The sequence below is a fragment of the Stegastes partitus genome, unplaced genomic scaffold (genome assembly GCF_000690725.1).
Source record: "Stegastes partitus isolate 25-593 unplaced genomic scaffold, Stegastes_partitus-1.0.2 Scaffold21, whole genome shotgun sequence".
Lineage (NCBI taxonomy): Eukaryota > Metazoa > Chordata > Actinopteri > Pomacentridae > Stegastes > Stegastes partitus.
This window is the reverse complement of record NW_007577752.1, coordinates 954,316-980,788: the sequence shown is the minus strand read 5'-3', so window position 1 is coordinate 980,788 and position 26,473 is coordinate 954,316. Positions and strand designations below refer to the sequence as shown.

The 26,473-nt window shown below is 39.1% G+C and overlaps 1 protein-coding gene across 1 annotated transcript; it reads left to right on the top strand.

Annotated features, from left to right (window-relative positions):
• On the top strand, positions 1–26,473 carry LOC103366889 (ethanolamine kinase 2). Its single transcript, XM_008294753.1, has 8 exons — positions 1–126; positions 6,162–6,424; positions 7,519–7,671; positions 13,025–13,173; positions 13,662–13,745; positions 16,233–16,393; positions 19,506–19,579; positions 25,291–26,473. Exons 1-8 carry the CDS (start codon positions 1–3, stop codon positions 25,358–25,360), a joined length of 1,080 nt encoding a protein of 359 aa, XP_008292975.1. The 3' UTR covers positions 25,361–26,473.

Here is a 26,473-nt window from a genome sequence, read left to right as displayed (position 1 = left end):
ATGAGCAGCGGGACTCAGCTTCTCCATGTGGACATCAATATTGATGAGAGAGAACCTCGTAGAGGAATCCTGAAGCTTCTGAGCAGACTCCGTCCTCACTGGAGGACACACACCATTCAAATGAAGGCAAGTGAACTTAATATCTCTAAATGTATGGCTTGTCTTGGATTGATATTTAATGAAAACATTGAAGACAAAGATTTGTACATTTCTGCATCTTTAGTAAAACCCTTGTTGGTTGGTATGCTTGCTGTTTGAAGCTTCATAAATTCTTATTGTTAAAATGATATAGAACCTTTTAGTCTGTTGGCCAAAACTGACCCTCTGAGGACAGAAAGTTGAGTCAGAGTTAGAGTGTTATCATTACCTGAAGGGAAGCTAACTCTGAGAATGGCAACAGCAAAGCCGGATTAACCTCCAAACACTGCTAAAACCAGTATGCACCGGCCATTGGAGCCTATCCCAGCTGACTTACGGTGGAGGCAGGGGACGCTCTGGAGAGGTCGCCAGTTTATTGCAGGGCAAAGGCAGGGGGAGAAGGCAGGGAACGCCAGTCTATCGCAGGTCTACACTTAGAGACAGACAACCAAGCACACTCACATTCACACCTATGGACAATTTAGAATCACCAGTTAACCTCAACATGTTTTTGGGCTGTGGGAGGAAGCCGGAGAACCGGGAGAGAACCCACGCTGCACGGGGAGAACATGCAAACTCCACGCAGAAAGATCCCAGGTGTCCTCAGCAAGAAGCGAACCGGCGACCTTTTTGCTGCGGTGCTAACCACTGAGCTACCTTGCAGCTATTACAATACAGGATAAATCCAATGACATTAAATTACAGCAAATTCATGGTCAGATTTTGCTTCCATTTGTTTCATACACTGTGTTATCCAACTTAACATCAGAAACCACCAAACTGGCAGATCAATCACGAATCAGCTCAGTGACCTGACATTAATGTCATTGCATAATGAAGATCACTTTGACATTTTAAGTCATTTGACTGTAATACAAGTTTTTGCTTATACAAATAAAATGTGTGTTGTATGTTTAGTTGAAGGAAGATATGTGAAAATATTTACCCTATGTCATGTGTGTGGCTATGGTCAGAAAAATATCAAATTGGAAAATATTGTTAGACAACACTGATAGATTCACACATGAATCAGAATTATTTTTATGATTTTTTTGGGCCTTTTTGCCTTTATTATATTGGACAGTGAAGAGAGAGACAGGAAAGTGGGGGAGAAGAATGGAGGAAAGCCTTGCAGCAAAGGGTCATGAGTGGGATTCAAACTCACCACCACTGCATTGGGGACCGTAGCCCCTGTACATGGGTCGCCAGCTCAACCAGGTGAGGTAGAGCGGCAGCCCATAAATCAGAATTATTTGAATAACAATTTCAGGGAAGATCTCAGACAATAGGACCTCCCCACAGTCCAAAGCATCAAAAACAGATGCAGCTACATTTCTGTTCTGCTGATTCATGTAGAAACTCTTGAAAGGAACTTATGGCAGTATATTCCAGGCACTGACATACTGACTCACCACAGGTCTTTTCAGGCACAGGGTGAGTGTACGTGTCTAATGGCCTGTGTGGGCTTTACTGACATCTTTCTATTCTCTTTGGTTATCTTATTGCATCTGATAATGGGATGAGATACTCCTCCATGCATGAGTGTCTGCCTCAGTTTAGACTAGTGGCATGTTTATAGAGTCATGTTCAAAAGTGACATTCAAGTCTATGAGATGCAGAAACTTGATGACAGTGAGACCATCCACAAGGCCAGTGGGTGACAGTTCTAGATGGCAAGATAACTAAGCTGACCCTGATATTTTGATTTTTTTTTTTTGTACATCACCCTATTCAAGAAATCATTATTATACTGGAAAATAATGCTCTCTCTCCTTTCCTCATCAAAACTGCATTCCTATAACCAACAACTAAACTGCATTCTCACTTTTGTTTTTACAGAAACACGTTTTCTAAAAGTATATGTTTGTGATCTATCACAAATACATTTGTAATCATCATATCTTTGCCAGTTTTTTTTTCTCCTTTAAATTACTTTAACTTTTCAGCCATCTAGTCATGTCTTGGACTGGGCATTGGTCACTGTGGTAACCCAGAAAATGGAAAAGCCTTAAAAATGTTGAGAATCAGTCAAAACCTGGTATTTTCTTGAATTAATTAGGTATTTTTGGTAATAAACCTAGCCAAAGAATGAATAAAAATGGAAGCAAACAGAGAGTTTTGAGACAGGACTGCTCTAAGCTTGTTACTGATCAATTAGTAAAATTGTTATCTCGTTAGCATAGCCCTGTTGCTATTAGGACAGTAACCTTTACTCTCACAAGAAGATGGTAGTTGGCAGTAAATTGCTGAAAAATACTATTTAACATTGTAAAAAATCAAAGACTGATTTAAAACACATTGTAGGCATGAACTCAAAGGGTCTTTAGCTGTGATCCACTGACTGGGGAAGTAAAAGGTATTGAGAGAGAGACTAGTGGACAGATGCCCTCCAAACGGAAACCCATGCAGGCGCCTGGCTGCACCTGACTGGATGAATGGTTCACTCGTAGGCTGTCGGCTCCAAGATTTCAAACCGGACCAACATGGCGGCTCGTTTGGAAACTTTCTTTTATATTGTGGAAACAGTTCAACAAAATGTGTTTCTGGAAACATCTGAGGAGAGAAATAAGCCCTGCAGCTGCTGAATCAGTGGTTAATTTAAAAGTTTTTCGGGAGTTTCCACAGGCGGTGAGTGGCGCCTGGACATCCATGATTTGCATAAAGTAACCTAGACCTCAACTTTATGCAAATGAGGAGCTGCCAATGGGACGCTGCGTTTCTAAAAACAATGTACGACTAACAGAATGTGATGCATAGCTGCTTTCATAGACAATGAAGGAGAAGCATCGGAATGAAGGATCCTGTGGACACGCACTATCACAAATAGTTGGTTTTGATCTTTTCCTTGGATTTGTTGTCAGTAGCAAAACCATAGTATATAACTAGCTTTATCCTTTAAATGTAAAGTAGTTGCATGAAATACAAAGATCTGCTAATGGAACTATGTTTGGGAGAGCAAAATATAACATTTGTGCAGACAATTACATATTTAATTGGAATATTTTTTGAGAAAAAAGCCCCCTCTTATTATATAATCTAAAAGCACAGATGGTGATATAAAGTCGGCCTCATCTTGTGTACAGCACATATTGCACTATATACTGAAGAAAGGCCCCTTCCCCTTATAAAACCAGGAGAAAAACCAAGGTAACTGGACAACAAAAGTAGACTTTTACAAAAACTCTGTCAGTGCTGTTGTTGGAGCATGTATTCAGAACAGGATAATCCCATTCTGGTCCCATGTGCAAACACAAGGTCCAATCTTTCACAGAAATAGGGTTTATGTTTGTTAGGTGACCGCGCATTGGGTGGGTGACCTCTCAATCTGCACCAGGTCCAGTAATGTACACAAAGGAGTAGATGTTTCCCCTCAGCACTCGGTTCCCAGCAGTCCCTTTAATGATGTGTTGTGATCATCATTAGTGGAAGGACAGACAGTCCCTGCTGCTACACCTGTGCCTTTAACTGGGCGAGACAGTATGTGAGAGCTGTTCTTTCAGAACTGACTTTCTGTTATGTCTTTAGTCATCATTTTTTAATTTACTATTCTTGCTTTTATTCCTTTTTGTGACACACTTTATAATCTCTATTTTATAACAAATGAATAGAATAAATTCAAGGCGAGGCAATAAATCCAATTCAATTTCAGCCATTTTCATACACTTTAAGTTTAAAGGGAATTAAAAGCAAAGAAATTATTCAAATGCTTTTAAATGATGGAAAAAATACACACACTGTATATACACTCAAATTTAGAGGCATGCTTGAAATTTAAAAAAAATACTTGCTAAAATATTTTGCCTGCTTTTAGTACTTGTAGTGAGGCAATGTAGAGAAATGCACGCATGCTGGGATCTACGTTCCTATTGTGTGTTTAGAAATAGGTTTCAGAATGCTCCAAATAGTGTTTTGTTTTCAAAAACAGTCAATTAAAAAAAACATATAAAACAAAAATGCAGCACAAAAAAGACACTAAATAAATCAGACAAAAGAAGCTTAATAACTATGTCAAAACCAACCCTCCATCTGCTGTATAAATACTTGATCAGATGTCAAGGTGGACATGTTTGTTCACTTTCCATCTAGATGAAAGACTGGGTTGTGAGCAGGTCCCTGTGGCTCACATAATGCCTTGGGGACTGTGGCAGAGAATGAGAGACTTTGAGAAACCACTGAATGACAACAAATGTCGAGGAAGCCTTTGCAGGCAAACAGTGGTGACTGTGGTGGTGTTGTTGTGTACACATACAGAGGAGAACAGTCTGTTCTGGAAGTGTGATCTTCAACATCAACCAGCTCTACTGCTCTTCCAACACACACTCGTTTAGCTGTTGTTGTATTCACTGCACAGACTACACCTGTACGCATTTGTCAGTTTATTTTTTTTTTTGCAAGACAGTTTGATTTTATATTCATTTATTTTGGGTTGGGTTTTTTGTTTTGTTTTTTGTTTGTTTTGTTTTGTTTTGTTTTGTTTTAGAGGCTACATCATTCAACAAACTGTCTGTGATTTCGTTTTCTTGCGCAGTGGTTAGCATCGTTGCCTTGATGGATGGATGGATCTTTATGACAGTTACAGTTACTTGTATTTACCTGCTACCACTGAATCCCAACTTCACACTTCACACTTCTGGTACATTGGACATATACTGTAATCCTCAGTGTTTCCTTATGTACAGTTCAGACAAAAGACTGAATGGCGCAGCTTCACTGTATACCAAGGTACCCACCTGTCAGTAAACGCGTCCACACCCTATTATAATGCACAATTTTAAGTCTTAATACAATGTAAACAGGTGAGTTATCTAAAATTCACCCCGTGTACAGTTGTCGTGATCCAGGAAATTAGCTGTAGACACCAAAACCGTTTCTGTGCGAGGCCTTAAGCATGTTTATTTTTGCTGTAATGCATGCATTTTAACATGGGATCTGTGGAGATTGACTCACTTTTGGAACCAATGTCAAGTGGACATTGAAGGAACTGCAGGTTTTGCCTTATTTTTTTAGCTCTGCATGGTGAACACAACACAAACTCTTAAACACAAGCCAGTAACATTTTGACACGGGGTCTGTCTACAAGACATGGCTAAAATAATCATGCAGGACGTATATTGGTTGATGATATACAGTGAATATACAATTAATCAAATAACCAATAACAGTAAACCTGTGACTTTGTGGGCTACTGCATAGACGTCCACCTTTGATAATCCAACCCCGAACATCATCTTGCAATATGATTTTAATCACACCATTTTCACAGAAAGTTATGCGCCTCAGTTTTTTCTGCATACACCCACACTGTTAATATTTGACTAACCCATTTATTTATGACTGTAACTAGCTCATTCCCTTCTCATTGTGTTGTCACAACATCTGAGAGGATCTTTTCATACAGTACTTGAGAAACTGTGGATTACATATGTTCTGTTAGAAAGTACACAGATATTTTCTCAAGTTTCTTTTCAAGTATACAAATCAGCAATTGCTGGTAAATCATCTCTCTGTTTCTGTAGTTTCTTATTTTTTTTTCTTTTTCTAAGTAAATGAGCCTGAACGTGGTAAATTAGTGGCCTGTAAATTGATATGGCACCAAAAGTTGCAATCCAGAGTCCTGAAACCAAAAATATGGCAGCTGTCGGCTGCCTGTTATTTATCTTCAAAAGGACCATAGTGTGATTTGTCCAAGATTGTATTTATGAAGGGTAACCCAGACTGAGGTTTCAGGAGAGCAACCCATTCAACTTTGCAAACACAGTTACAGAATAATGATACGACTGTTGCACAAACCAGAGTGCCTGAAATGGGCTATGATTTTACAGCCTGCACATTAAAAAACCAACCTTTTTTTTGTTCTTTTTACAATAGGTTGATTTGTCACAGTGTTTTCATTATTATCTGTAAAGTGTTTGCAAAAGAGCTGTATTAATTTGTGTTATGGTAAACTAAAGTGTTTCATTTGCTTTGTGCTATCTGTCAGCACTCCATGTATTTACGTCTCTTTGGGTTTCCATTCATTCCAGACATTCACAGAGGGCATCACCAACCAGTTGATTGGATGCTACGTGGGCTCTCTCCAGGATTCTGGTTGCGTTCTCGTGCGACTGTACGGCAGGATGACGGAGCTTTACGTGAACCGTGACCGGGAGGTGGAGATGTTCCAGGTCTTCCACGCCCACGGCTGTGGTCCCGAGATCTACTGCAGCTTTCAGAATGGCATCTGTTACGAGTTTGTGAGAGGAACGGTGCTGGACGATGAGCTTCTCCGGCAGCCGTCCATCTACAGGTCTCTGCCACGCCAGCTTTTTACATTTTCACTGAGCTGTCTCACCTAGAAGGTCTGAATGACTCTGATGTTATCCAGTGTAGCAATTTGGTCATAAAAGGAAAACATAGTACATAAAAGTCAACATTTTTTGAGCTTTATTTGTTGAAGAGTTACATTTGAAACAAGTTATGTTATGAGAGTCAGCTTTAGTACAAGAAATAATGATTGCTGTGATGAAGAATGAAATACAATTAGGGAACAGGCTAATAAAACCAGGTTCTTGTTTATTCAACAAGATGTACATTTTATTTGCATTGAACAATAATAACTGTTTACCTCATAGTGAAATGTAAAGAAAAGTCCAGCATTGTAGATTTTCTTATTTTCACAATGCTTCTTATTTGAAATTTCAGTTTTATTGTTAAGTAATCAGTGGTCCTGGTGCTCTTATTGTGAAACATGTTCTGGCTTTATAGTGACATCAGTGTCGTAATAAAAGTACAAAAATAGTCAAATACAGTTCAAGATGATAATTGTCGGGTATATTCCGTCCACAAACTGTAAAAATTTGAAAGTGTAAGTTCATCTTTAAAATAACTTGAGAGCCTAACCATTTGCTTCTGTTGTTTGTTTCCATTGTTGGAGGTCATGTGTTAGCAGAGCGTTTCATTTGTGCTGACGTAGGTGTTTCTTTTCATTATTTCAGTCAAGTCATGTTTCATGTTGAGCAATGTTGTTTATTCATGCCCCCTGTTTCATCCGTCATCCTCATGATAACAGGCCTGCATCATTATTCACGCCACGGGACAGTAGGACACAGCACAGCCAGCCAAGGCTGAACAGCCAGGGCCACGATAGACATCAATCAGCCTGCTCTGGCTGATACCCTCTGTGGGGAATACCCAGAAAACTTTATGTCACCGCTAAGATGCCTCGAGAACGAACACTCAAGTGGTCAGGAGGTCACAAATGCAACGAGGCCCATTTTTTGAAAAGGAGACAAAGATAAGAGCGCTAAATGGAAAGGGAGTTGTGTTTCTGCTCTGATAATGGTTGTTTGTGCAATAACAGCGTCAGCCAGACTCATCTGAGAAAATGTTTTCTCTCTGCAGATTGATCGCAGCAGAGATGGGGAGAATCCACTCGATCCAGCCAAAATGTGGTCTGCCTGTTGAACCGCTACTCTGGACAAAAATGTCCCACTTTCTCACACTGGTGCAGAGCAGCTTCAACAGCAGCCCAGCAGAGCAGCCGGGCACAAGAAGGTACAGGCCCTGATCAAATAGGTGTCTGAAAGCATGTTAAATAATATTCACACACTACAGGTGATCACAGTTGGCTCCTGAACAGTTATGCTTGAACTAGTGTGGAATAATTGATTGTGAAAGAGCACATGACATCGATCGCCTTGCTAAACCATCACCTCTTTTTATGTTTATTCACCGACCAGCCAACCAGACAGGCAATACCCAGTTTGTCAGTTTGATAATGAGAAGCAAAACTCCAGATCTTAAGTTCACTAAACACCTTACCTGGGCACTGATAGTCCAATGTTGAAGCTGTGTGAATTGGACTTAAGTAAGGGCATAATAGCAAAACTGCTGGCTCAAAGTTGCAAATATTATCATACCTGGCTATTCAGCTTAATGCTAACAGTGCTACGCTAATGTGGTCTTATTCCTAAGACCAAGACACATCATCAAATATAGTTTGACATTAGTTTGTGGGGTCAGGGTTGTTCTTAGGAATAAGCGAGCTGGCATGTTGCTTTTATTGTCATAGAGGAGGAAAAAATTGGATTACAGATGGTCTGCAATCCAATTTTCTGTCTCTACTATCCAGTGTGTGCTTTAAGTTGTTCCAATATAAAGGTCCAAATCAGGCACAGTTGTCGGCAAAAAATCCAGATGTTTGCACCTGGAATGACAGCTGTCAAAATGTGTTGTTACGACAGTGATGAACAGTAGCTTCTGTTTCAGTTAAATATTAGACAGCACATCTCTGAAGTGCTGCTGGATGAAAACCTCAGTATTTCTAAAATGCCCTTGGAAAGACATTCCATGTTTTGGCAGCAGAACGTCCAGAAATGTCCCTGTGTGAAAGTTTGTCCTGGGAAAGGCAGCTTCGAACTTAATCTTTCAGCATTGCATCATGTGTGCAGCCATCAAGGGTCTATTTAAGATACTGGTACTAGATTCTTGTTTTAAAAAGAGCCAGCTGGGGGAAATAAAGTCAGCTGGAGAAATCTAGGACAAAGTATAAAGAATTCTGATGGTCAGTCTTATGTGTGATTATAAGCTGTACAAAGTACAAGTATGGAGCGCTTGACAGGTGAAGGAGCAGCAACTAGGTGAGGTGGGACTTAATGTCAGGTGTAGGAAGGTTTCAGATCAATGTGCGAGCAGGAAAAAAGAGCTGTCAGTTATCTACTATCGTGAAAATTGTATGTTTTAAACAAATACCTGTTGGGCTGGAAGTGGGAGGCCACCTCAGTCATCTCTTTGATAGAAACCAGGCACATTTCCATATTTGTATCTCTGGGCAGCACCACAGATGCCTTATCATTTTCTCACATTTCTCAAATGTGCTCAGAGTGCTTCTGTCTACCCGCAGCAAACAGTCAGCTGTTTGGTTCTGTTTTCACATTCACCTGTGGATGGAGGCCGTGGCTGTGAGCTGTCATCAGTCAGAGGGGCGAGGCAGAGGAGGGGCCTCCGTGGCAATGACATTGCATTATCTCTGACAGGGGTTATGGGGTGAGAGGTGAGAGGGGCCTTCCAGACACTACAATGAAACAGACGCTTGGCCACGAGCTTCCTGCAAGGCTCTCCCTTATCAGTCAAACGTTCAACCTTGTTTGTGTTTGCAGAAAAGGGGTCGGAAGTCCACAAAAAGTGAAGCTGGAGGGACCTCAGTTTGAGTTTAAGCAAGTTGGCAAGGCACTTAGTAATGGAGTGAGTCATTTGTATAGGGGGAAGGCTTCTAAAGGAGACTGTCTTATGATAGGAAGTCACATTTTAGCTTCCAAGATGCAGAGAGACAAAACTCCCCAAAATATCTGGTTCATCCAATGTAATTCTAAATCTATTTGCGAGTCTTCCCACTATCTGCAGATCTTTTGTTGCTTTCTGCTGTCGTTCAGGAGGAATTCATGTGCAACAGACCAAAAATGTGTTTGCTTATTATGAGACAATATCCTATCAAGGTGGAATTACTGTGTTTTTAGCAAATATGACTCCCCTACAGTACATTGCATTAAAGCAACCTTTAATTACCTCTGGCATGCTGACGGTAATCAAATCTTTTTTTAATTTAATCTCTGTGAGTGAACATGTAGTGTGTTAGATATTCAGCCAACCATGATGCATAAATGGCTGCTCTGCCACTGACATGTAAGGCCAAGGAGGTAACGGTTTATTATTTCAGATTCACTGTTCCAGGACATTAGGGAAAAAAACTATTATCCAAGGACTTTTGGTGAACCTCTACTCTTACATTTGACTCCTTTAAAGCTTTGGTTTTACACAGAACTGTTAATATTGTGTGCATTTTTTTAAAAAATATATTAAAACTGTTTTTTTTTTTCTTCTGTTTAACACACAGTGGGACTCCAGAAATCTTCTCTGTATAGTTACATTTGGATTTAAAACTTGAGAAAAATACTGTAATATACATGCACAGAAGCTGCCTGCACCACATTTCGAGGCCCAATAGATGGTGCTATATTGTGAGACATTTGTGTGCTTTGACAGAGTCCAGTGATGCTCACGCATAGATACAGACATACAGAGCAACTCAAAATGATCTGGAAATGATCAATAATTAGAAAATAAATTATAGGAGTGTGAAGAAGCTATGTTGGAATGATGAAAAGGACACTACAGCTAAGTTTAAGGTCAGGCAGTTAGAAAATTAGATTTTCAATGTTAATTTACATTTAAAACTTGTGTCTTCGATATGTATGTCTGTTTACATAGTCACTGGCCTCCTGAGTGTGCAACTGCATGTGTGATATGACATAGAGGCAGAAACACAGAAGACCAGGAATGAAAAAAAGGGAATTTAAACAGGCATCAGAGAAACTTTTGTACTCGAGAATGTATGAGTGCTGATATGAATGTGATCTTCAGAGGAAATGGTAAAAGAAAGGAGAGCAGGAAGAGGCTGCACCTGCAGAGGAGGTCTTCAGCTCTCAAGCCACCCGCTGTGCAGAGAGAGAGAGACAGATAGACAGAAGGGGAGAGAGAGAGAGAGGGATGGGGGAGAGCGAAAGAGGCTGCAGCAGCTGCAAGGTTCGCAGAGAGAGTACACAGTAGAAGTCAGAGATGGGAGAGAAAAGAAAGAAAAGCAATGGAAAGCAAGAGTGCAACCTCTTCTTCTCCCAAAGGCCCCCTGCTACGTCTCCCCGTTTGCACTCCCACGAATAGCATAAAACTGCAAAAAGAAAAAAAAATTGAGAAGAAAAAAATCAGCAGTGCTCGGCTGGTGTTTGAAATCATATGTAAATAAGGCACATTGATAATGAAGCGCCAGAGGAGGAAATTCCACTAATTACCTTACAGAGACTTGACAGGGAGCAGGAGGCGAATGTACTTGACGCACTGTTTTTCATGAAAAGGACAGAAAAGAGAGAGGAAAAGATCTGATGGCAAGACGACAGGTTTCCATTTAAAGTCAATGGAAGTCTTTCATTTAGCTTTTGACTCAGAGTAATCGTGGCTTTCTATGATAAAGTCAGTTTGTTAGGTTAAAGGAAAGGATGGGTTGAAAAGGAATCAGGGTGATTCACCATTCAACGGCGTGTTTTAATTCATATTAGAGAGGAGACAGATAAATTATGCATGTCAGAGGGGGTCGATTTTAAATCACAAATATTACATAGACACGTAGATGTGAATCAAGCACTCCATTCTGGGCCTATATCTTATGAAAATGCGATTTAGAAATAAAATTTACAGCATTTGTACAATTTCAATTGAGAATAAAAGTAAAAGAACTCTGCTCAGATTGAAACTTAAGCAGGAAACATCTGTTTTTAAAATATTGTATATGCATGTCTACCTGCTTTTATTCAGTCTGACCTTGATCTACCAATCCACAGATAATACACAAAACTGACAAACTGTGTTGTTGAGGATGTGGAGGTGGAATTGTATAAGGCAGCAGAGCCTCTGTGTAGCAACTATAAACAAGGCTCGTCTGCTTTTGCTTTTATTGTGCGTTCCTCACAGGCCTCACTAAATTATGTCTCCAAGTGTGTATAATACCGGAGCATCTGTTTGTTCCCTTTCGAATAAATAGGTAGTGTTTAAATTACTGTTTAAAGTACCCTCTTGTTGTGGCATTCAGGACTGAAAAGGAAACACGAAAATTAATTAGGAGACGGGTGCTTGCGCAGCATTTCTTCCAGGTGCATTTTGCACTGACGTCCAAGGACATTAGTGCCTTCTTTGATAGATTGAGTAATCAACAGAGTGAAAACAAGGCATGTAACCTCTCAATGAGGCGCACAGAGCTGTGTCAGTTTACAAACATGTTCCTCAAAGAAAAAGTGTGGAGTTCATGACAAAGTTGATCTTCCATATCTGCACTCGTCTCTGCAAACTTTCTAACTTCCTCTGCCATCTGTGCCATAAAAGCCTTGTTTTTCCTTTATTTACACAAGTTAAATTCAAATTTAAATGTCCGCCCCTTTTGCTCCCCTTTCTGCCAAAAGTTCAAAAACACCATCAACCTGTGAAGATTTAGGAAGACAATTTTTTATGCTCAAATCCAGTCTAACTGTTTGAACAATCCTCTGTAGCATTTAGAGTACAGTGTACAACAGGACACGGACACTACTGAAATCCAGACAAATCAAATTCTTTCAGGGTGAACAATTCTGAAAGGCAGCTGAGTCAACCTGTTTAAGGGGAAACTGTAGGTTTTATTGAGCCTTTAAATTAACATTTGAAGAGCTGGTTAACAAAAAGCACAACAGTACCACTTTATAAAGAGAGATACTTAGAAAGTGTTTAGTCTACTTTAATTATTAAATGTGGAATTTCTTTGTCTTGTCAGTTATTAGTGTTATTCATTAAAAAGGGCCCTTGAAATGCCAGCATTTACTTCTAAAGATGATCTGACAAAATTTACTGAATGTATCTGAACAGAAATATTCAAGCCATTCATATGCATTTTTTGTTATTTTTATTTTCAACAAATTGGTTACTGGATGAAGAGTGACCCTGTCCTGTGAGTCTAAATTATTAATTAATATGATGTAAAAATCTTCTAATTAGATGGACTTTGTTTTCCTAAATGAAACACACTGAATTTGCCAGCTTTAGTGCTTCAATCTAAATGAACTAAGCGCTGGTCTTTTTGCAGCCTGGAGTGTTAACAAAACAGCTAAGTTAGGTAAGGTAATCATGAATGTGATGTACTGTTTGCACCACCTTAACTAACTCCTGGGTGTTGAACGTAGGCCTCTTATTTTCCTAAATGCTTTGTGCAGCTATGAATCAAAGGCAGCCTTCTTTCATGAAACACTCCTCAAAATGTTCGATGTTCCATCTTACCTTCTCCATCATAATAAAAAAAAAAAAGAAGTAATTTCAGTGGTTTCACCTCTTGCAGTCCTGCGGCTCTACGAGAGGTGCCCAGTTTTGAGACGCTGTCAGCGGAAATGGAGTCACTGAAGAGACACCTCTCGCAGATCGACTCGCCAACTGTCCTCTGCCACAACGACCTTCTGACAAAAAACATCATCTACAACCACAAAGAGGGTGAGGACAGCATGCTGGTTTAAACACTCAATTCAGCTGGTTTGACAGTTATTTTATGTGGACATGTAACAGATTTCCATCAACCAAAGGCAATTAAACTGAATAAAATTAAAAATAAAAGGTCACCTTATGCTAAACTTAGTTGTGGTTCTGTGAATGAAGAGCCCCAACATGTTTCTGAAACTGTTAACAAAGATAAATGTGTTTCTTTTTATCAGTCTTCACACCTTTTCTATTGATTTTGCAGAAGCAAACCTTAGCATGATTGAAAACAGATTTCCACTTGTTAAATATTTCACTTGTGGTGTCCTTTTGCTGTAATTTTTAAACATTTTTTATTCCAAATTCTACATGGGTGATTCTCAATCAAAGGAGACTTCTTGTTCCTTGTTCCAAGGTTCTGTACTCTCACTAACAGAATAAATGTCCGTGCCTAAGCAGAGTTTGTCCATGTACGCACTCCCTCTTTTCTTTTCCTCTTCCTTCAGGAATGGTGAAATTCATCGACTACGAGTACGCTGATTACAACTACCAGGCTTTCGATATCGGCAATCACTTCAACGAATTTGCTGGTAAGTCTGTGTTGTGGTGAAAAGAACTTCTATTTGCATCTGAATCTCCTTCACAGCCAGAACCCATAAGATTGCCTAATGTTGAATATGGACTGCAGGAGATGCTGTAGTTTGTGAATCATTGTCCACTGATTCTGTCATTTTGACTTTATCATTTTATCTTCCTGCAATTACGTACCATGAAACTATGTCCTTCTTGTGATGCTGCCAAGACACATATTCCGTATTCGGCCTGTATTCTTCATGGTGACAGAAGTGGAGCAGCTGTGTCACAGCAAAGCTTCACAGGGTCAGTCTGAACATTTACGGAACAATCATCAGTGAAACACTTTTAGATTCTTCAGTTGTAACCTACAAAGATTCCACAAGTCCAAATAGCAGTGACTGAAGTCATGTCTGAGAGCACTGTGCAAACTTGGTCCAGTGTCAGAAAAATTATCATTATGATGTCAAATTATTACAGCAATGAGCCTAAATCATGGACAAAAATGTTTATCTGTGGTGTCAACAAGTTTGGTCCCTGTTGTTTGGGAAAATCACTGGTCTGTTTCTCTTTAGTCAAAGAAACTAAGATGAATGGTTTCTGATGTGTGTATATCATTCAGTGGGATTTCTTACATTTTAACCTCAACAATATAAGGAATGATTATAATTCAAGTAATGTCTGAAAATTAGCTGCATTCTGCAAACTTGGTCCAACCACTAAAAATGTAGTCTCGAGCAGAACAAAAGCCTTGCACATAGTCACACTAAACTTGTAGTGACAGCATATAAATACCCCTTTATTTCGTATTTTCTTGACAGTTTCTTACCTAGAGGGCATAATATCACAAAAATGCAATGTATCATCAAAACGGAATCTATTTTCTTAAACGTTTTCTTTTATTTGCAGCGTAGTATAGTCATTTCACCAAATTACAAAATCAAAAGGTTATGCACATGCCATCCAGTTACTATTACTACTACTACTACTTACATTATGGTGCAATTTAACATACAGTAAACATTCAGAGCAGGTATTTCAAAGAAGTAGCATCACCACACAGTAAAAATGTCATTTCACTATAAGACCCACAGCAATAATCTTATAGAAGCAAAATTATGTGCATATTATCTACAAAATCAATCTAATCCTCTGATGTTGCTGGTCTTTTTTTTTTTTTTTGCTCCTGTCACATTTTTAGTCCCTGTGGGATCATTTTTCACTGCAATATAAAGTCCTGCACCTCTATGGACACAGCACAACCATGGCTAGAAGTACAGGAGGTCTTAAAAATGCCTTTTGTGCAGTATAACAAAGCTATAATGCAATATATCATAAACAAAGAAAATCTGAAAGTCGAATTTCTCATTTTATGATTGGGCAAAAATGAATCTTCCGACAACTTGCTGAATACTTGTACCTCTGTATACTGTTTTGGAGCCACGTTGCATTTATTTTATTGATCAAGAATGTTTTATTTTCCTCTCAATCTCCAATATGGTTCCCAGTATCGCCTATCTGCTCTGTGTAAACACAGCCTGCAGTTCACCTGAATGATCTCAGTATTACTAATGCTTGCTAATGGCCTCCTGGCTGTGCTGATAAGTGTTTTCTTTTCTTTCTTTTTTTTTTTTATAGGATGTAGTGGAAATGTTTAATTTTTTGGCAAATTTTTAAGTGAGATGTGATTATAATGAATATCACAATTTTTAGCTTAGATTTGGTTAATTTTCCTGACGGGACTGTGCGCCACACATGCTTAGTTCAAGGACCACTGGAAAGTTGAAAATCTGCTGCTTCCTTCTCTTTTCATAGTGTCTTGCTTTGATAAACGGTGCAATTTTTGCAATATCTAAAAAAAATGATAACATGTCTTTTTAAATCAGTTTTTGGGTTTCAGAGGGTTAAAATATCAAAATTAAACATCTTCTTGCAGAAAACATTGCCCCTGTCAGTGTTATACTATTTTAAATAATGCACTGGTATGGCTGATAACTAATTTGCATTAAACTGTTGGAGCTAATCTGCACAGAGCTAATTTAAACCATTCTATATATGAATGAGAACTTTTATCTGTAACAATGTATTATATAAGCGTGGAAAGATGTTTTCCATGTAAACTGGAGTTGTCAAGGAAATTATGTGAGGAAAAACTACAATGTTTTAGTCTGAAATGTCATGGATTAAAAGAATATTATGACAAAAAAATGGAAATATTCAAATAAATCAGTGTTCACCTGAAGGGACTGTCATATAGTTATCACGTTTCTTTCTTGTAACTTGTCCGTTTTAATAAATGTACTGTAACATATTGTTCACTGATGAGGAAAGACCAGTTTAAGTGGAATTGACAAGCGTTGACTGAAGATCTGTGTCTCCACTCAGAGTTGATGTAGTTCAGTGGCAAGACTTCAAAAGTAACACTTATTTAGGCTTTGTGTTAATATTCTCACTGACAGTAGTTCTACTATCGTATGTATGTGTGTGTGTGTATTGTGTTCAAGGTGTGAACGATGTCGACTACAGCCTCTATCCGAGCTGGGAGCTGCAGAGGGACTGGCTGACGGCCTATCTGGAGAGCTACAAGCACAGCACAGGGCATGAGGTCACTGTTACAGAGGCAGAAGTTACGCGGCTCTACATTCAGGTCTGCAAATTCTCACTCGTAAGTGTCTGCTCCCGCCGACTTTGTTGAAATGTTGAAATATGTCATTATGTAGTGCCTCAACGCTTTGGAAAGACTTTGGAAAGTGACAAATCTCTCAACAGTTATTTCCTTTTTTAAAGTTCTGCTCTGGATGGACTCAGATATCTCAATATTATGAGATTAGTGTGTGCATTTCAACAATATCCATATGTGTGCAGACCTCTGAAATGGCAGGGTGGCAACACCTCACCATCACATTTTAACAATTTACTTTTCCAGCACCTCCCCCCAAAAGAAAACCAAACCATCCACAGCTGACCCACCACTGTTCAAAGTTTGATGGACTCCATCTGAGTTGATTAGAAAGTACCGCAGGGAAAAATGAAAGACAGCAGCCAAAATTATTTTTCTTATGACCACAATTTTCATTCTTTGGTGGCTCAAGTGGTGCTGGGCTATCAGTCTAAAAGTGCTTTCATAGCTCAACACAATATGCAGAATTGTCCAACCAATTTTGGGGTGGTGTGAATGTCTCTTGAAATAGCCCAGAAATGATGAGGAAGCATATTACTTTTTAAAATAACTTGTGCCTTGGCCAAAAAACAGAGAGGGGGGAGAAATATGGCCTGGAATGGAGTGAGAGAAGCGATAACATCATGTTGATTGAAATCAGATTTTCTGTGACAAACCGAGGAGGACTCTTGACTCGAGGGAAGTGGGAGAAATTGATCACTGACGCTTAACAAGCCAAGTTTCCAGCTCAACTCAGTTTGACAAGCTGTGTGTCAAAATGAAGGATCCTGAGCCTGTTAACTGAGGAAATCACAGGGCCTATTTTTCATAATTTGAAGGAATGGAGTTGAAACTTCTCTGCTTAAAAGTATTCACAAATAGCTGCATTTTTCCAATTAAATGTGTTTAGTTAAACAACTTTAATCTTCAGTGCATTTCGTTATTTCTCATCTCTGCTTAGACCATGAAACATCAGTATTCCTTCTTGATCTGCAGTATTTAGTTGACTAATAAATCGACTGAAAAATTTTTTTTTTGGAATAACTGTGACAAGTAATTTATTGTTTAAGTAACTTCTTAAATGTGACATGTAGTGGCACAAGGTGATAGTACATAAAATGCCCTTGGGCTTTAGACAGTTTGTTTGAATAATGAAGATATTTCAAGACATCAGCTTAATTGCTGCTAAACTGTGATGATTATTTTTGATTGCTTTTTTCTTTTTACTGGTGTCTGTCGTTCAGAGAGCACACTGTTAATCAACATTATTATTAAGCCCTTATCTCTTTTATCAGAAGTAGCAAAATGAAAATAACGTCCACCAAATTTTAATCATTTATTTGCACCACGCATAGATTGTAAAATTGTTTCTCATCACATCTGGTGAGACCAGATGATATAGTTAATTATGAATAACAGGATTTGGAAAATTTCCAAAAATCCATTTTACTGTGCCTATGTTGCCTTTTAATATTTCTTTCTTTTTTTTGTCTTTTGTATTTCCTTATGTATGAACTGGAAAAAATGTCATTTTATCCTTTCATATCTCTTGGTAATTGCTTGGAATAATCAAACTGCATTGAACTCATACTATAGTGCAGTCTCAGTGGTTATAATACGGATGAATAGTGAAACTGTAAGAACTGAGGAAACCAGCCTGCACAGAAGGAAACCGTGTGGCATCGACAAAGCCTGGCCTGTTGCCAAAGCTCTGCGGCGAGAAGCTGCCTCTTTCCAATCTTAATCCCTGGCAAACTGTGCCAAGACGCAGTGGGGTCTTTACAAGTCGTCCTCTCCTCCGCAGGGATCCCCCATGAAGTCGAAGCTAAAGCCTGCGGCTCTGTGATGTCACTCCTCCCACCCATCTTTCATATCCGTTTTTCTCAATGGCTCCCTGTCACTGACGTTTTCTGCTTAGTGTTAGATTAATGCTCTCTTAATGGAGAGCAGTTATTAATCATAATGGAAACACGCTCAATCTCTCTCTGCAACTAAGGACAGAGATTAGAGATGAAAATCTGCCAGGGAGAGGGATAAAGCCAAGGGAAACCGCACATTGCTCTTCAAGTATTTCATTCCACCCTTTATTTGATTATCAAATAAAAATGTGATTATATCACTGGGCCGCAGAACAGAGGCCTGTCTGGATCTTATTAGGACTTGCTATTAGTGGCCTTACCATGAAGATTTACAATAAGGGTGGAGAACAACAGAAATTTATGGAGGCATGGAAGTCCGCAAGCCTAAGTGAGCAAAGCCATTAAGGAGGGAACCATTCAATACAGAGGTTTGTCATTCTGACTGAGCAGTGTGCAGCTGGCATGCAGCAGCAGTTAGAGGAGCAGTTACAACACGACAACTGGAGGTCACTGGAGTGTGTTTTTACAGTTCTACACTATGGCACGGGGAAATGTAGCAAAACACAGAAATGCCATAAACATAATCCACATTTTTACACTTTTATAACATTCCAGTCCTCTGGGAGTGGAACGCTCACTGGCTGTACATAGTTAATAAGCCTGTCATTCAGTTAGATGTGTCAGCACGCATTTTCCCTGATGATGTGTTCTCGAGCCAGACACTGACATTTGACCTGGCTGTGGCCTCCCTGCAGGGAGGGGGGGTCAACAAGACGTGTGCTTTTAAAATTTAAGTAGAACAAAGGGGCATGTGAGAATTTCTTTGTGGTCGCACAGTTTCGCTGTCATTCCTTTGAAGAAGCCATCAAATATCAAACTGGTCATTAATGTGCATTTAACAAATAAATTGTGAATAAGCTACTCTGACAACACACACAGAGTTTTTTGTTTTGCTTTTGTTTGTAATTTTCCTCCAGATAATCATCTAACAAGATAAGATAATGCAGTTCAACAAATGTTAGAGCAGCTCTTGTTTGTGTCTTGTTCTCCCACATAGTGTTTGACTTTAATGGTACTATTGAGGTTCCTACTTTGTAAATTTGTATGCTGTTCTCTATATTTTATATGTTTTCATATTAAAGAATGGCTGCCTGGAAAGTAGAAAAATCTGAAACACCATGACATGCTTTGAAAACTCATCAGGAGTTCCTTTGGCTAAACATGAACTGCTCATACTTTTTTCCCTTCTGTTCTACCAGGCGTCCAACTTCTTCTGGGGTCTTTGGGCCATCCTCCAATCACGCTACTCCTCGATTGACTTTGATTTCCAAAGGTTTGTGCTCCCAACGAAAGCATCTTAAAAGTCTGACATTTGAAAGTGTCACTTTGCATAAACATTGTTGTAGTTTCCTAAAGCGTTGTGGTTGAGATGTTTCATCCATCAGAAAGTAGCTGAAAATGTTAACAGTTAGACCGATGTCCTCCTGACATCAAGCGCCACCTTCACATTAACACAAACTCAAAAACTGTTTAATGAAAAAGTATGAAACTACCAAGAAAACTTTGGTGCAATTTCTTGGGACCACCTTATTACAGCACTTAACATCCTCATCCATCACTTAAATACTCACAAATGGAAAAATACATCCTGCCCAGTGAATTGAGGTGCTCAGTATTTTAGTGTAATGTTTAGACAAACAGGATCTTCATTAGGATTGCATGACAAAGAATTTGTTGGCAGAGAAATTGCAATAAAAGATTGGGAACTCGAGCCCGGAGTGTGGAAATATTTCATTTTTTTCCACCGGTGCTTCAAAACTTTGTGTACCTATAATCTGGCTAAATCAGGCAGGACAAGCACACGTCTTCCACTCTTCTTGTCACTTCTAAACACAGACAAAATATTTACACATGAAATTCTCTGCTTTTCTTCACCGTTAAACCACACATCACGATAAGATGAAAGCCCCAGCATTCACAAAGACTTTCAAAGGAAATCAAAAGTAATGTGTTTTATTTAATTTTTTTTAATTTACAATGATCCACATAAGGACTAGTCATCTTAAACAAGTCCAGGAGGCATTCCTCACCGCCATCAACTCAACAGTAAAGTTCAGGAGGGCAAAATGTTTCCCTCCTCCCCCACTCTTTCCTCCTTTCTCCTTTTTCTGCATGCCCCACACCCGCAACAGTTGTGATCGTGATCCTAATCACTATTGACATACGGCAACCTCCCCTCTGTGTGGCTTTCTCTGCCCGCTTGCTAGATCAGGGACAGGGCCCCCGCCTCATTTCGATCTGGACCTCGGAGGAAATGTGATCCAGAGGGGTGCCGAGGCACAGAGGCACTATTGTTCCCGTGCCGTCGCTCCTGCCTTACATATACGTCTCTCATCCCTGGCTGGGCCACATGCGCCTGCTAGACGTCTACTCCTCTAAGCCGGTGGCTGAGGTTGTCCTGAAGTGCATGCTGAGGGTTGGGTTACCTTTCTTTAACTGGAGGGTTAAACCGTAACTATGGAGAATCAAGTCTAACGTTTGAAAGCAGTGCTACCCTCCTAACCTCTAACCGCCTCAACACACAATACACTTGAACACACACACACACACACATACACACACACACACACACACGTATCCCAAATCCATCTTTCACAACTTTCAGGATTCTTCATTATTCATGCTGTACAGAAACGGACAATGAGGGTGGCAATGGTCAAGTTTGCTGGTTCGCTTTCATCTTTTCATTTAAATATGCTGACAGTAAGCGCACGCCACGGTCAGCAAATAACCTCACAAGACTGTCCTTGTCATTTGTTTAAATAGTATAAAGCAACCGAGATTTACATTCAGTGGCAAAGCAGTGAGTACCGTAGCTTTCTTCTGTTGTTCTGAGCAGCTAGATGGATAAAGGCTAGTTCACACCAAGAGCTAGTGACAGTGAGCTTCGGAGAGACTTTTTTCTTTATTTAATAATACTAAATGGCATGGTAATGAAAATAAAGTGCATACATTTATGGCATATAATGACTGGCAATGCAGAGAACACATAAAGAAGCTTTGGGAGCAATTGTGACTGACTATTAAAGCTGGTTAGCCTGTTAGTGGTTAGCTCGTAGGCTACTTTAGCGCACCAACAGGCTCTATGAGTAGTCAGATGTGTGGACAGGGTCGAAGTGTACAAAGCATCTCAAATAAATGATTTTAAGTAGTTCATTAAGAACAGTTTTAGCCACTAGGATGAATATTTATTCATAACAGCCAGACAGATACACACCCAAGCAACAAATTACTAAGCGCCTGTGAGAGCGGTGGCATTAAACCACACTGTAAATTTGCTGCAAAAACTGAAACAATAAACCAAAAGAGGTTGAAATGCTCCTGTAGAGCTGCAGAGTTAGGTGATAATTATCTGTGGGTTAGTAATTCGTTTGATTTTATTTAAAAAATAATGCGCTTTAACCATAATTTCGTTGACCTGCCCACAGTGTTTTTCCTCAGCTAACCAAATCTCCCTTCACTTGACAAAGAACGCTCAATGCACTGCTTGTGATAAACAAGTTCTTTTAAGGAAAGAGATAAGAAGCTGCAGTTAAACCCGGAGTGTGTGTGTGTGTGTGTGTGTGTTTCCTCCCACTGTTATCCCCCCTGAGCCAAATCTCCGCCGACTTCCCAACGAGTGACAGGCGTCGCCCAGGCCTTGTGCTTTAACCAGGGCCAGATGTAGATGTGACAATAGGGAGCCACAAGGGGAATGCAAACCCGCCCTCTTCTACCGTCCATATTTACTTTCCTTATATGATTTTATTCATGTGTTGAAAGTGTCTGCAAGTCAGCGGTTTAGATTTGTGGATGTGCTGGCAAGGCGAGCTGTTATTTGACAAAGACATTATTATGAGGAAATGAACGAGGAGGAGGCCCACTGTTTGGAAAAGCCTGACTGCAAAATTGAGGGAATTGTGCACAAAAGCACATTGTGAAACGGAATACCTGCTTTGGCGGCAGTTCATTTTCCCCTGCTTCTGCTAAATAGAACAACGTCTCAGTTTCATCTCTGATGATGATAAACGTTAAGCACGCTAGTTTTAGGTGTCGGCCTTAATAAAAATAGGGATGAATGGGATCGTCTGTGAAGCCGGCTGTTCTTTTAAATGGCGATACTCAAATATAATTATACTTATGAAGGGTGTGGGTATGATGGATAATTAGATTAACAGAACAAAATGCTATGACAAGTGATTTTTTTGTTTTTTGCAGAAGCCAACAGTGATGCTATTTTCACTTTTTATTTTGTCTAGCTGAATACCTGTTTAATGTGATTTATCAAGTGCTGTTTTGAACTGTATCTGATTGGGGTGTGGGTTAAATATCTACCAAACTGAAAACACAGCTATAGCCATCCACTCAACAAGGCACTTGATCCAAATGCTGAAGCTAAAAACATTCACAGGATTAGATTTCTGACCTGATATAAAACTAAGTGTAGCGAGAATGTGACTCCTGATGTGACACACAGAGTGAAGATGACTTCACTTCTACAAAAACCCTGAAGGCAGTGTAGGAGAGGAGAGAGGAGTTTCTTCAGTCACAAATGATCTTGAGTCAAGTACATACGCACAAACATAGCAACAGCTAAGTTTAATTTTGACCTGCCATAAGTCAAGTTACTAACAGAATTCGCTGATGTAATCTGCCGCCATCAACACCATTTTCAAAGTGTGCAAACCTTTGTGTGGACAAAAATAAGAAGCTGCTGTCTGGAATGATTTTTACAGGAGTGATATACCATTCAGTACATTAGGGATGAAGTACTTTGTCAATATGAATGCCTGAAATTTTTCTTCATGTTCAAACATTTCAGTTTTCATTCACATAAGCAGTGAAATGTTTGCACAGGGGAGCAGTGCAACACAAGTAGGCAAAGGTGGACATCACAGAATACGTACAAAAAGAAAAGGTTGAGTTTTTTTTTGTTGTTTTTTTTTTAGCAATCCATTAGCCTGAATCAGCCCTAATACCAATCTTTACGATTGGCTTGGAACATCTCTAACCTAAACTACACTACAGATTTAAACTGAAGCTTGATTTAACAAGTGCTCGGTGTATCTTTTGAGTAACAGTCAGGAGAAACTGATTTTTGGATCATCACGAAAAGATTTGCAGCTGAACAGCTGCCATATTTTTCCTTTATGGAAATTAGGAGTAAAGATTTAATTCATTGACAAGCAGGTTTCATTTTTGTCCAATCAGGATAAGGGAGGGTTCACTCCACTGTCCGAGTGAATGAGAGAACTGTCTATCACCCACTGCAGTGCACAGCTTATTTGAAATTAAGTCTGTGCAGCGAAAACGCCTGTCGAGCCTTGCCAAACCACAATGCATGAAGTGAAAATTGTCTGCTGGCCTCTGCCAGCCTAGCACCAAGGATTTCTATTTCCCCCAAATTTTTATTATTACCCATTTTCCAGTGGCAAAGGTTAGACACATACTGTACCACCTATCTCTATCAACGAGCTGCAGGTTGGGATTTTAGATCTAAAGGTCACCCTTCAGTGAAGCAACAACTACGAGAAAGAAACAATTCTAAGAAAAGCAGACAACAGAAGCCAGACTCTGACACAATAATTAGAGCGCTGTTTTACCCAAAGATGCAGGTGGGGAACAGAGTGATGGAATACAAGTAACTAAAAGGCATGTGTCTGAATTATCTTTTTGTCTCACCCAGCAATAAGAGCGAGAAAACTGATTCGGCATTGAGGACTTCAGTGAAAGCACTGATTAAAGGACAAACTCCTCTCTGTGCCTCCATTTTCTGTGCTTTTGAAACTTCACTTAATTTCAAAGGGTATAGTATAATGGCCAAGGGCAACAGCGTACTCAGACATCAGATTTATTGAGGCGTTCGATAATATGGTTTGAACAAACACAAAACCACTTTTCTCGCAGTTAAGTTCTGAAATGCGCTGAAGCTTTGGCACAGCTTTCAGACTCAGTGCTTCACTGAATAGAGACTTGATGCTATATTGTCATGCAAGTTTTGCAAACAAAAACACAGTGCCCACCTTGAACTATAAGCAGGGTGTGAAGTGTGACCTGTAGTGAACACTAAAAAACACAGTATTGTATATTAACTTCCAACTGATGATTATACATCTTGAACGTTATTTTATGGCACTTTACATCTTTTATATTATGCAGACTGAGACCCCTATCTTGAGTTCCAGCTGAGTGAATGGTCTGAAAGCTGTTAATATTTCAAAGGCCAGATAAGTCAAACAGGTCCGCAACTAACCTTAAATACAGGCTGAATATTTAATTAAAATGATTATTAATATTATATAAATCATTTTGCACATCTATTGAGACACCTGTGATTATGCACCTGAAAGCGGGCTGTTTTAAGTCATTTTCTTTATGAAAATCAATTTACACACGATGCTTAGTGTTGCTTGGCATATAATGAAAGTTTACTGTAAAAAACTGTAGTGATATTTTTTAACTGTAGTTGCAAACTGGTGAATTTGAAAAGTGTTTGCATTTTTCTCTACTATTTAGAGTCAAGTGAAAGAACGAGCTAGTTGCATTGCGGGAGTTGTAGGATGCAGCATCTTCAGAATTGGACTCAAACTAGGGACTACAAGTCAATGTAAAACAAACAAACCTTTTGACCAATGTTAAATATGCAGTTGTTGGACACAAATGATCTTAATGAACTATTCACAAGCCCACGTAAGAGCATGCTTGTGTTTTTTTACATAGTATATGATGGCAAGAGTACAATGTAGGGGACAGACTAATGCATAAAATGACAAAGATGTATGTATTAGTTTACATGTTTTAAACCCTGAGGAATCAGACTGGAAACACAAGGAAAGTTAGATGGGAAGATTTCATGCAACAAAACTAGCGTTGTATTATTATTAAATTCTTTCAAATTAATTTTGTTTGTGGATGGTGTTCAGATTTTGCATTTGCAATATTTAACAAGTGCTTTATGTTCTCTGAGCAGCAGTTTTTATTGTCTTCTTCTTTTATATCTCCCAGATATGCCATGGCACGACTCAACTACTATTTTGAGAAGAAAGAAGAATATTTTGGACTGACAATGAGCTAATAACAGGATGAAGGACCAACATTTTCTAAAAGAGTTTTTAGTGAAGTGACTGATGTGTTTCTTTATCACATCATACAATACCAGGTGATCGTTTGTGGAAGTGCGGAGGCACAGAATGAGCTTATAAAAGTGCTCCCCATTGTTTGTTATTTCAAGCTGTAGTGTGAGTTAATATGTTTTGCTATCACAGTGATTTTTAAAATATTTGTTTTACCACAGTCAGTATGCCGATAAGCCTATTTGGCAAATTGAGATGGCTCTCATGCCAGAAATGCATTAATTGTTCCCACATTCAGTTGAGTCGCATAAAGCCACAAAAACTGAGCCTGATCATAAAACCCATAAGGGGGTTATTTGCAGGCTTATTCAGTGTGTACCACAGTTCTGATGGAAAACAAGTTTTCATGTCAACTTACTTGCTATACTAAGTAATGCATCATTTTAAAGCTTTCTCTTTCCTTGGAACTTGCTGTAAAGCTGCTGTGAATATTATAGTAAATTACAAACATTTTAAAATATTGTTTCAGACTTATCAACATTTAAGTGCTTGAACAGTGTGTAAAGACAGCTTGTTAAAATAGTTTAACTCTACAGGTAGTAAAAATGCACAAAAATCTGCAATTTGTGTAAATTTATTATAAAAAGAATCTTTGTGCAGTGACTGAAAGTACTATGCTTCTAATTGACTGCACCTCAAATGCAATTGCACATCATAAAATTAATAATGATTAAGTCTGATGTGTGCTTCTTAAAAGTAATACTGACTAGTGTCAGTGCTTTCACTACTGGCTTGTACTTTTCCATTGTTAACGTCACAAGCTGGAAAAAATGGATTCCCTTAAAGTAAACTCTGTATGTATATTCAAATGTTTGCACACTTTATTTATAGTTATGCCTTTTTACACTGTATTCTACAGCTATGGAGGACACATTTCATTCTGTTGATGTGATCTCATTATTATCTGCCCCTTGGATGTGTGTTGCAGGTCATTAACTTGTCAGGGTCCCGAACATTCACTGAATCAGTGTAATAACTGCTTTAAAACTGTGATTAGTGTGTAATGAAGTAAACAACAATGTATATGTGCAAGATGCATAAAGTTTTAAAGAACT

Bases quoted from the DNA above. Each gene is read 5' to 3' on its own strand.
- LOC103366889 (XM_008294753.1), top strand. From the start codon at position 1: ATGAGCAGCGGGACTCAGCTTCTCCATGTGGACATCAATATTGATGAG. The intron at 7,672-13,024 runs GTACAGGCCCTG...CACCTCTTGCAG, and splicing joins GAGCAGCCGGGCACAAGAAG to TCCTGCGGCTCTACGAGAGG. The intron at 13,746-16,232 runs GTAAGTCTGTGT...ATTGTGTTCAAG, and splicing joins TCACTTCAACGAATTTGCTG to GTGTGAACGATGTCGACTAC.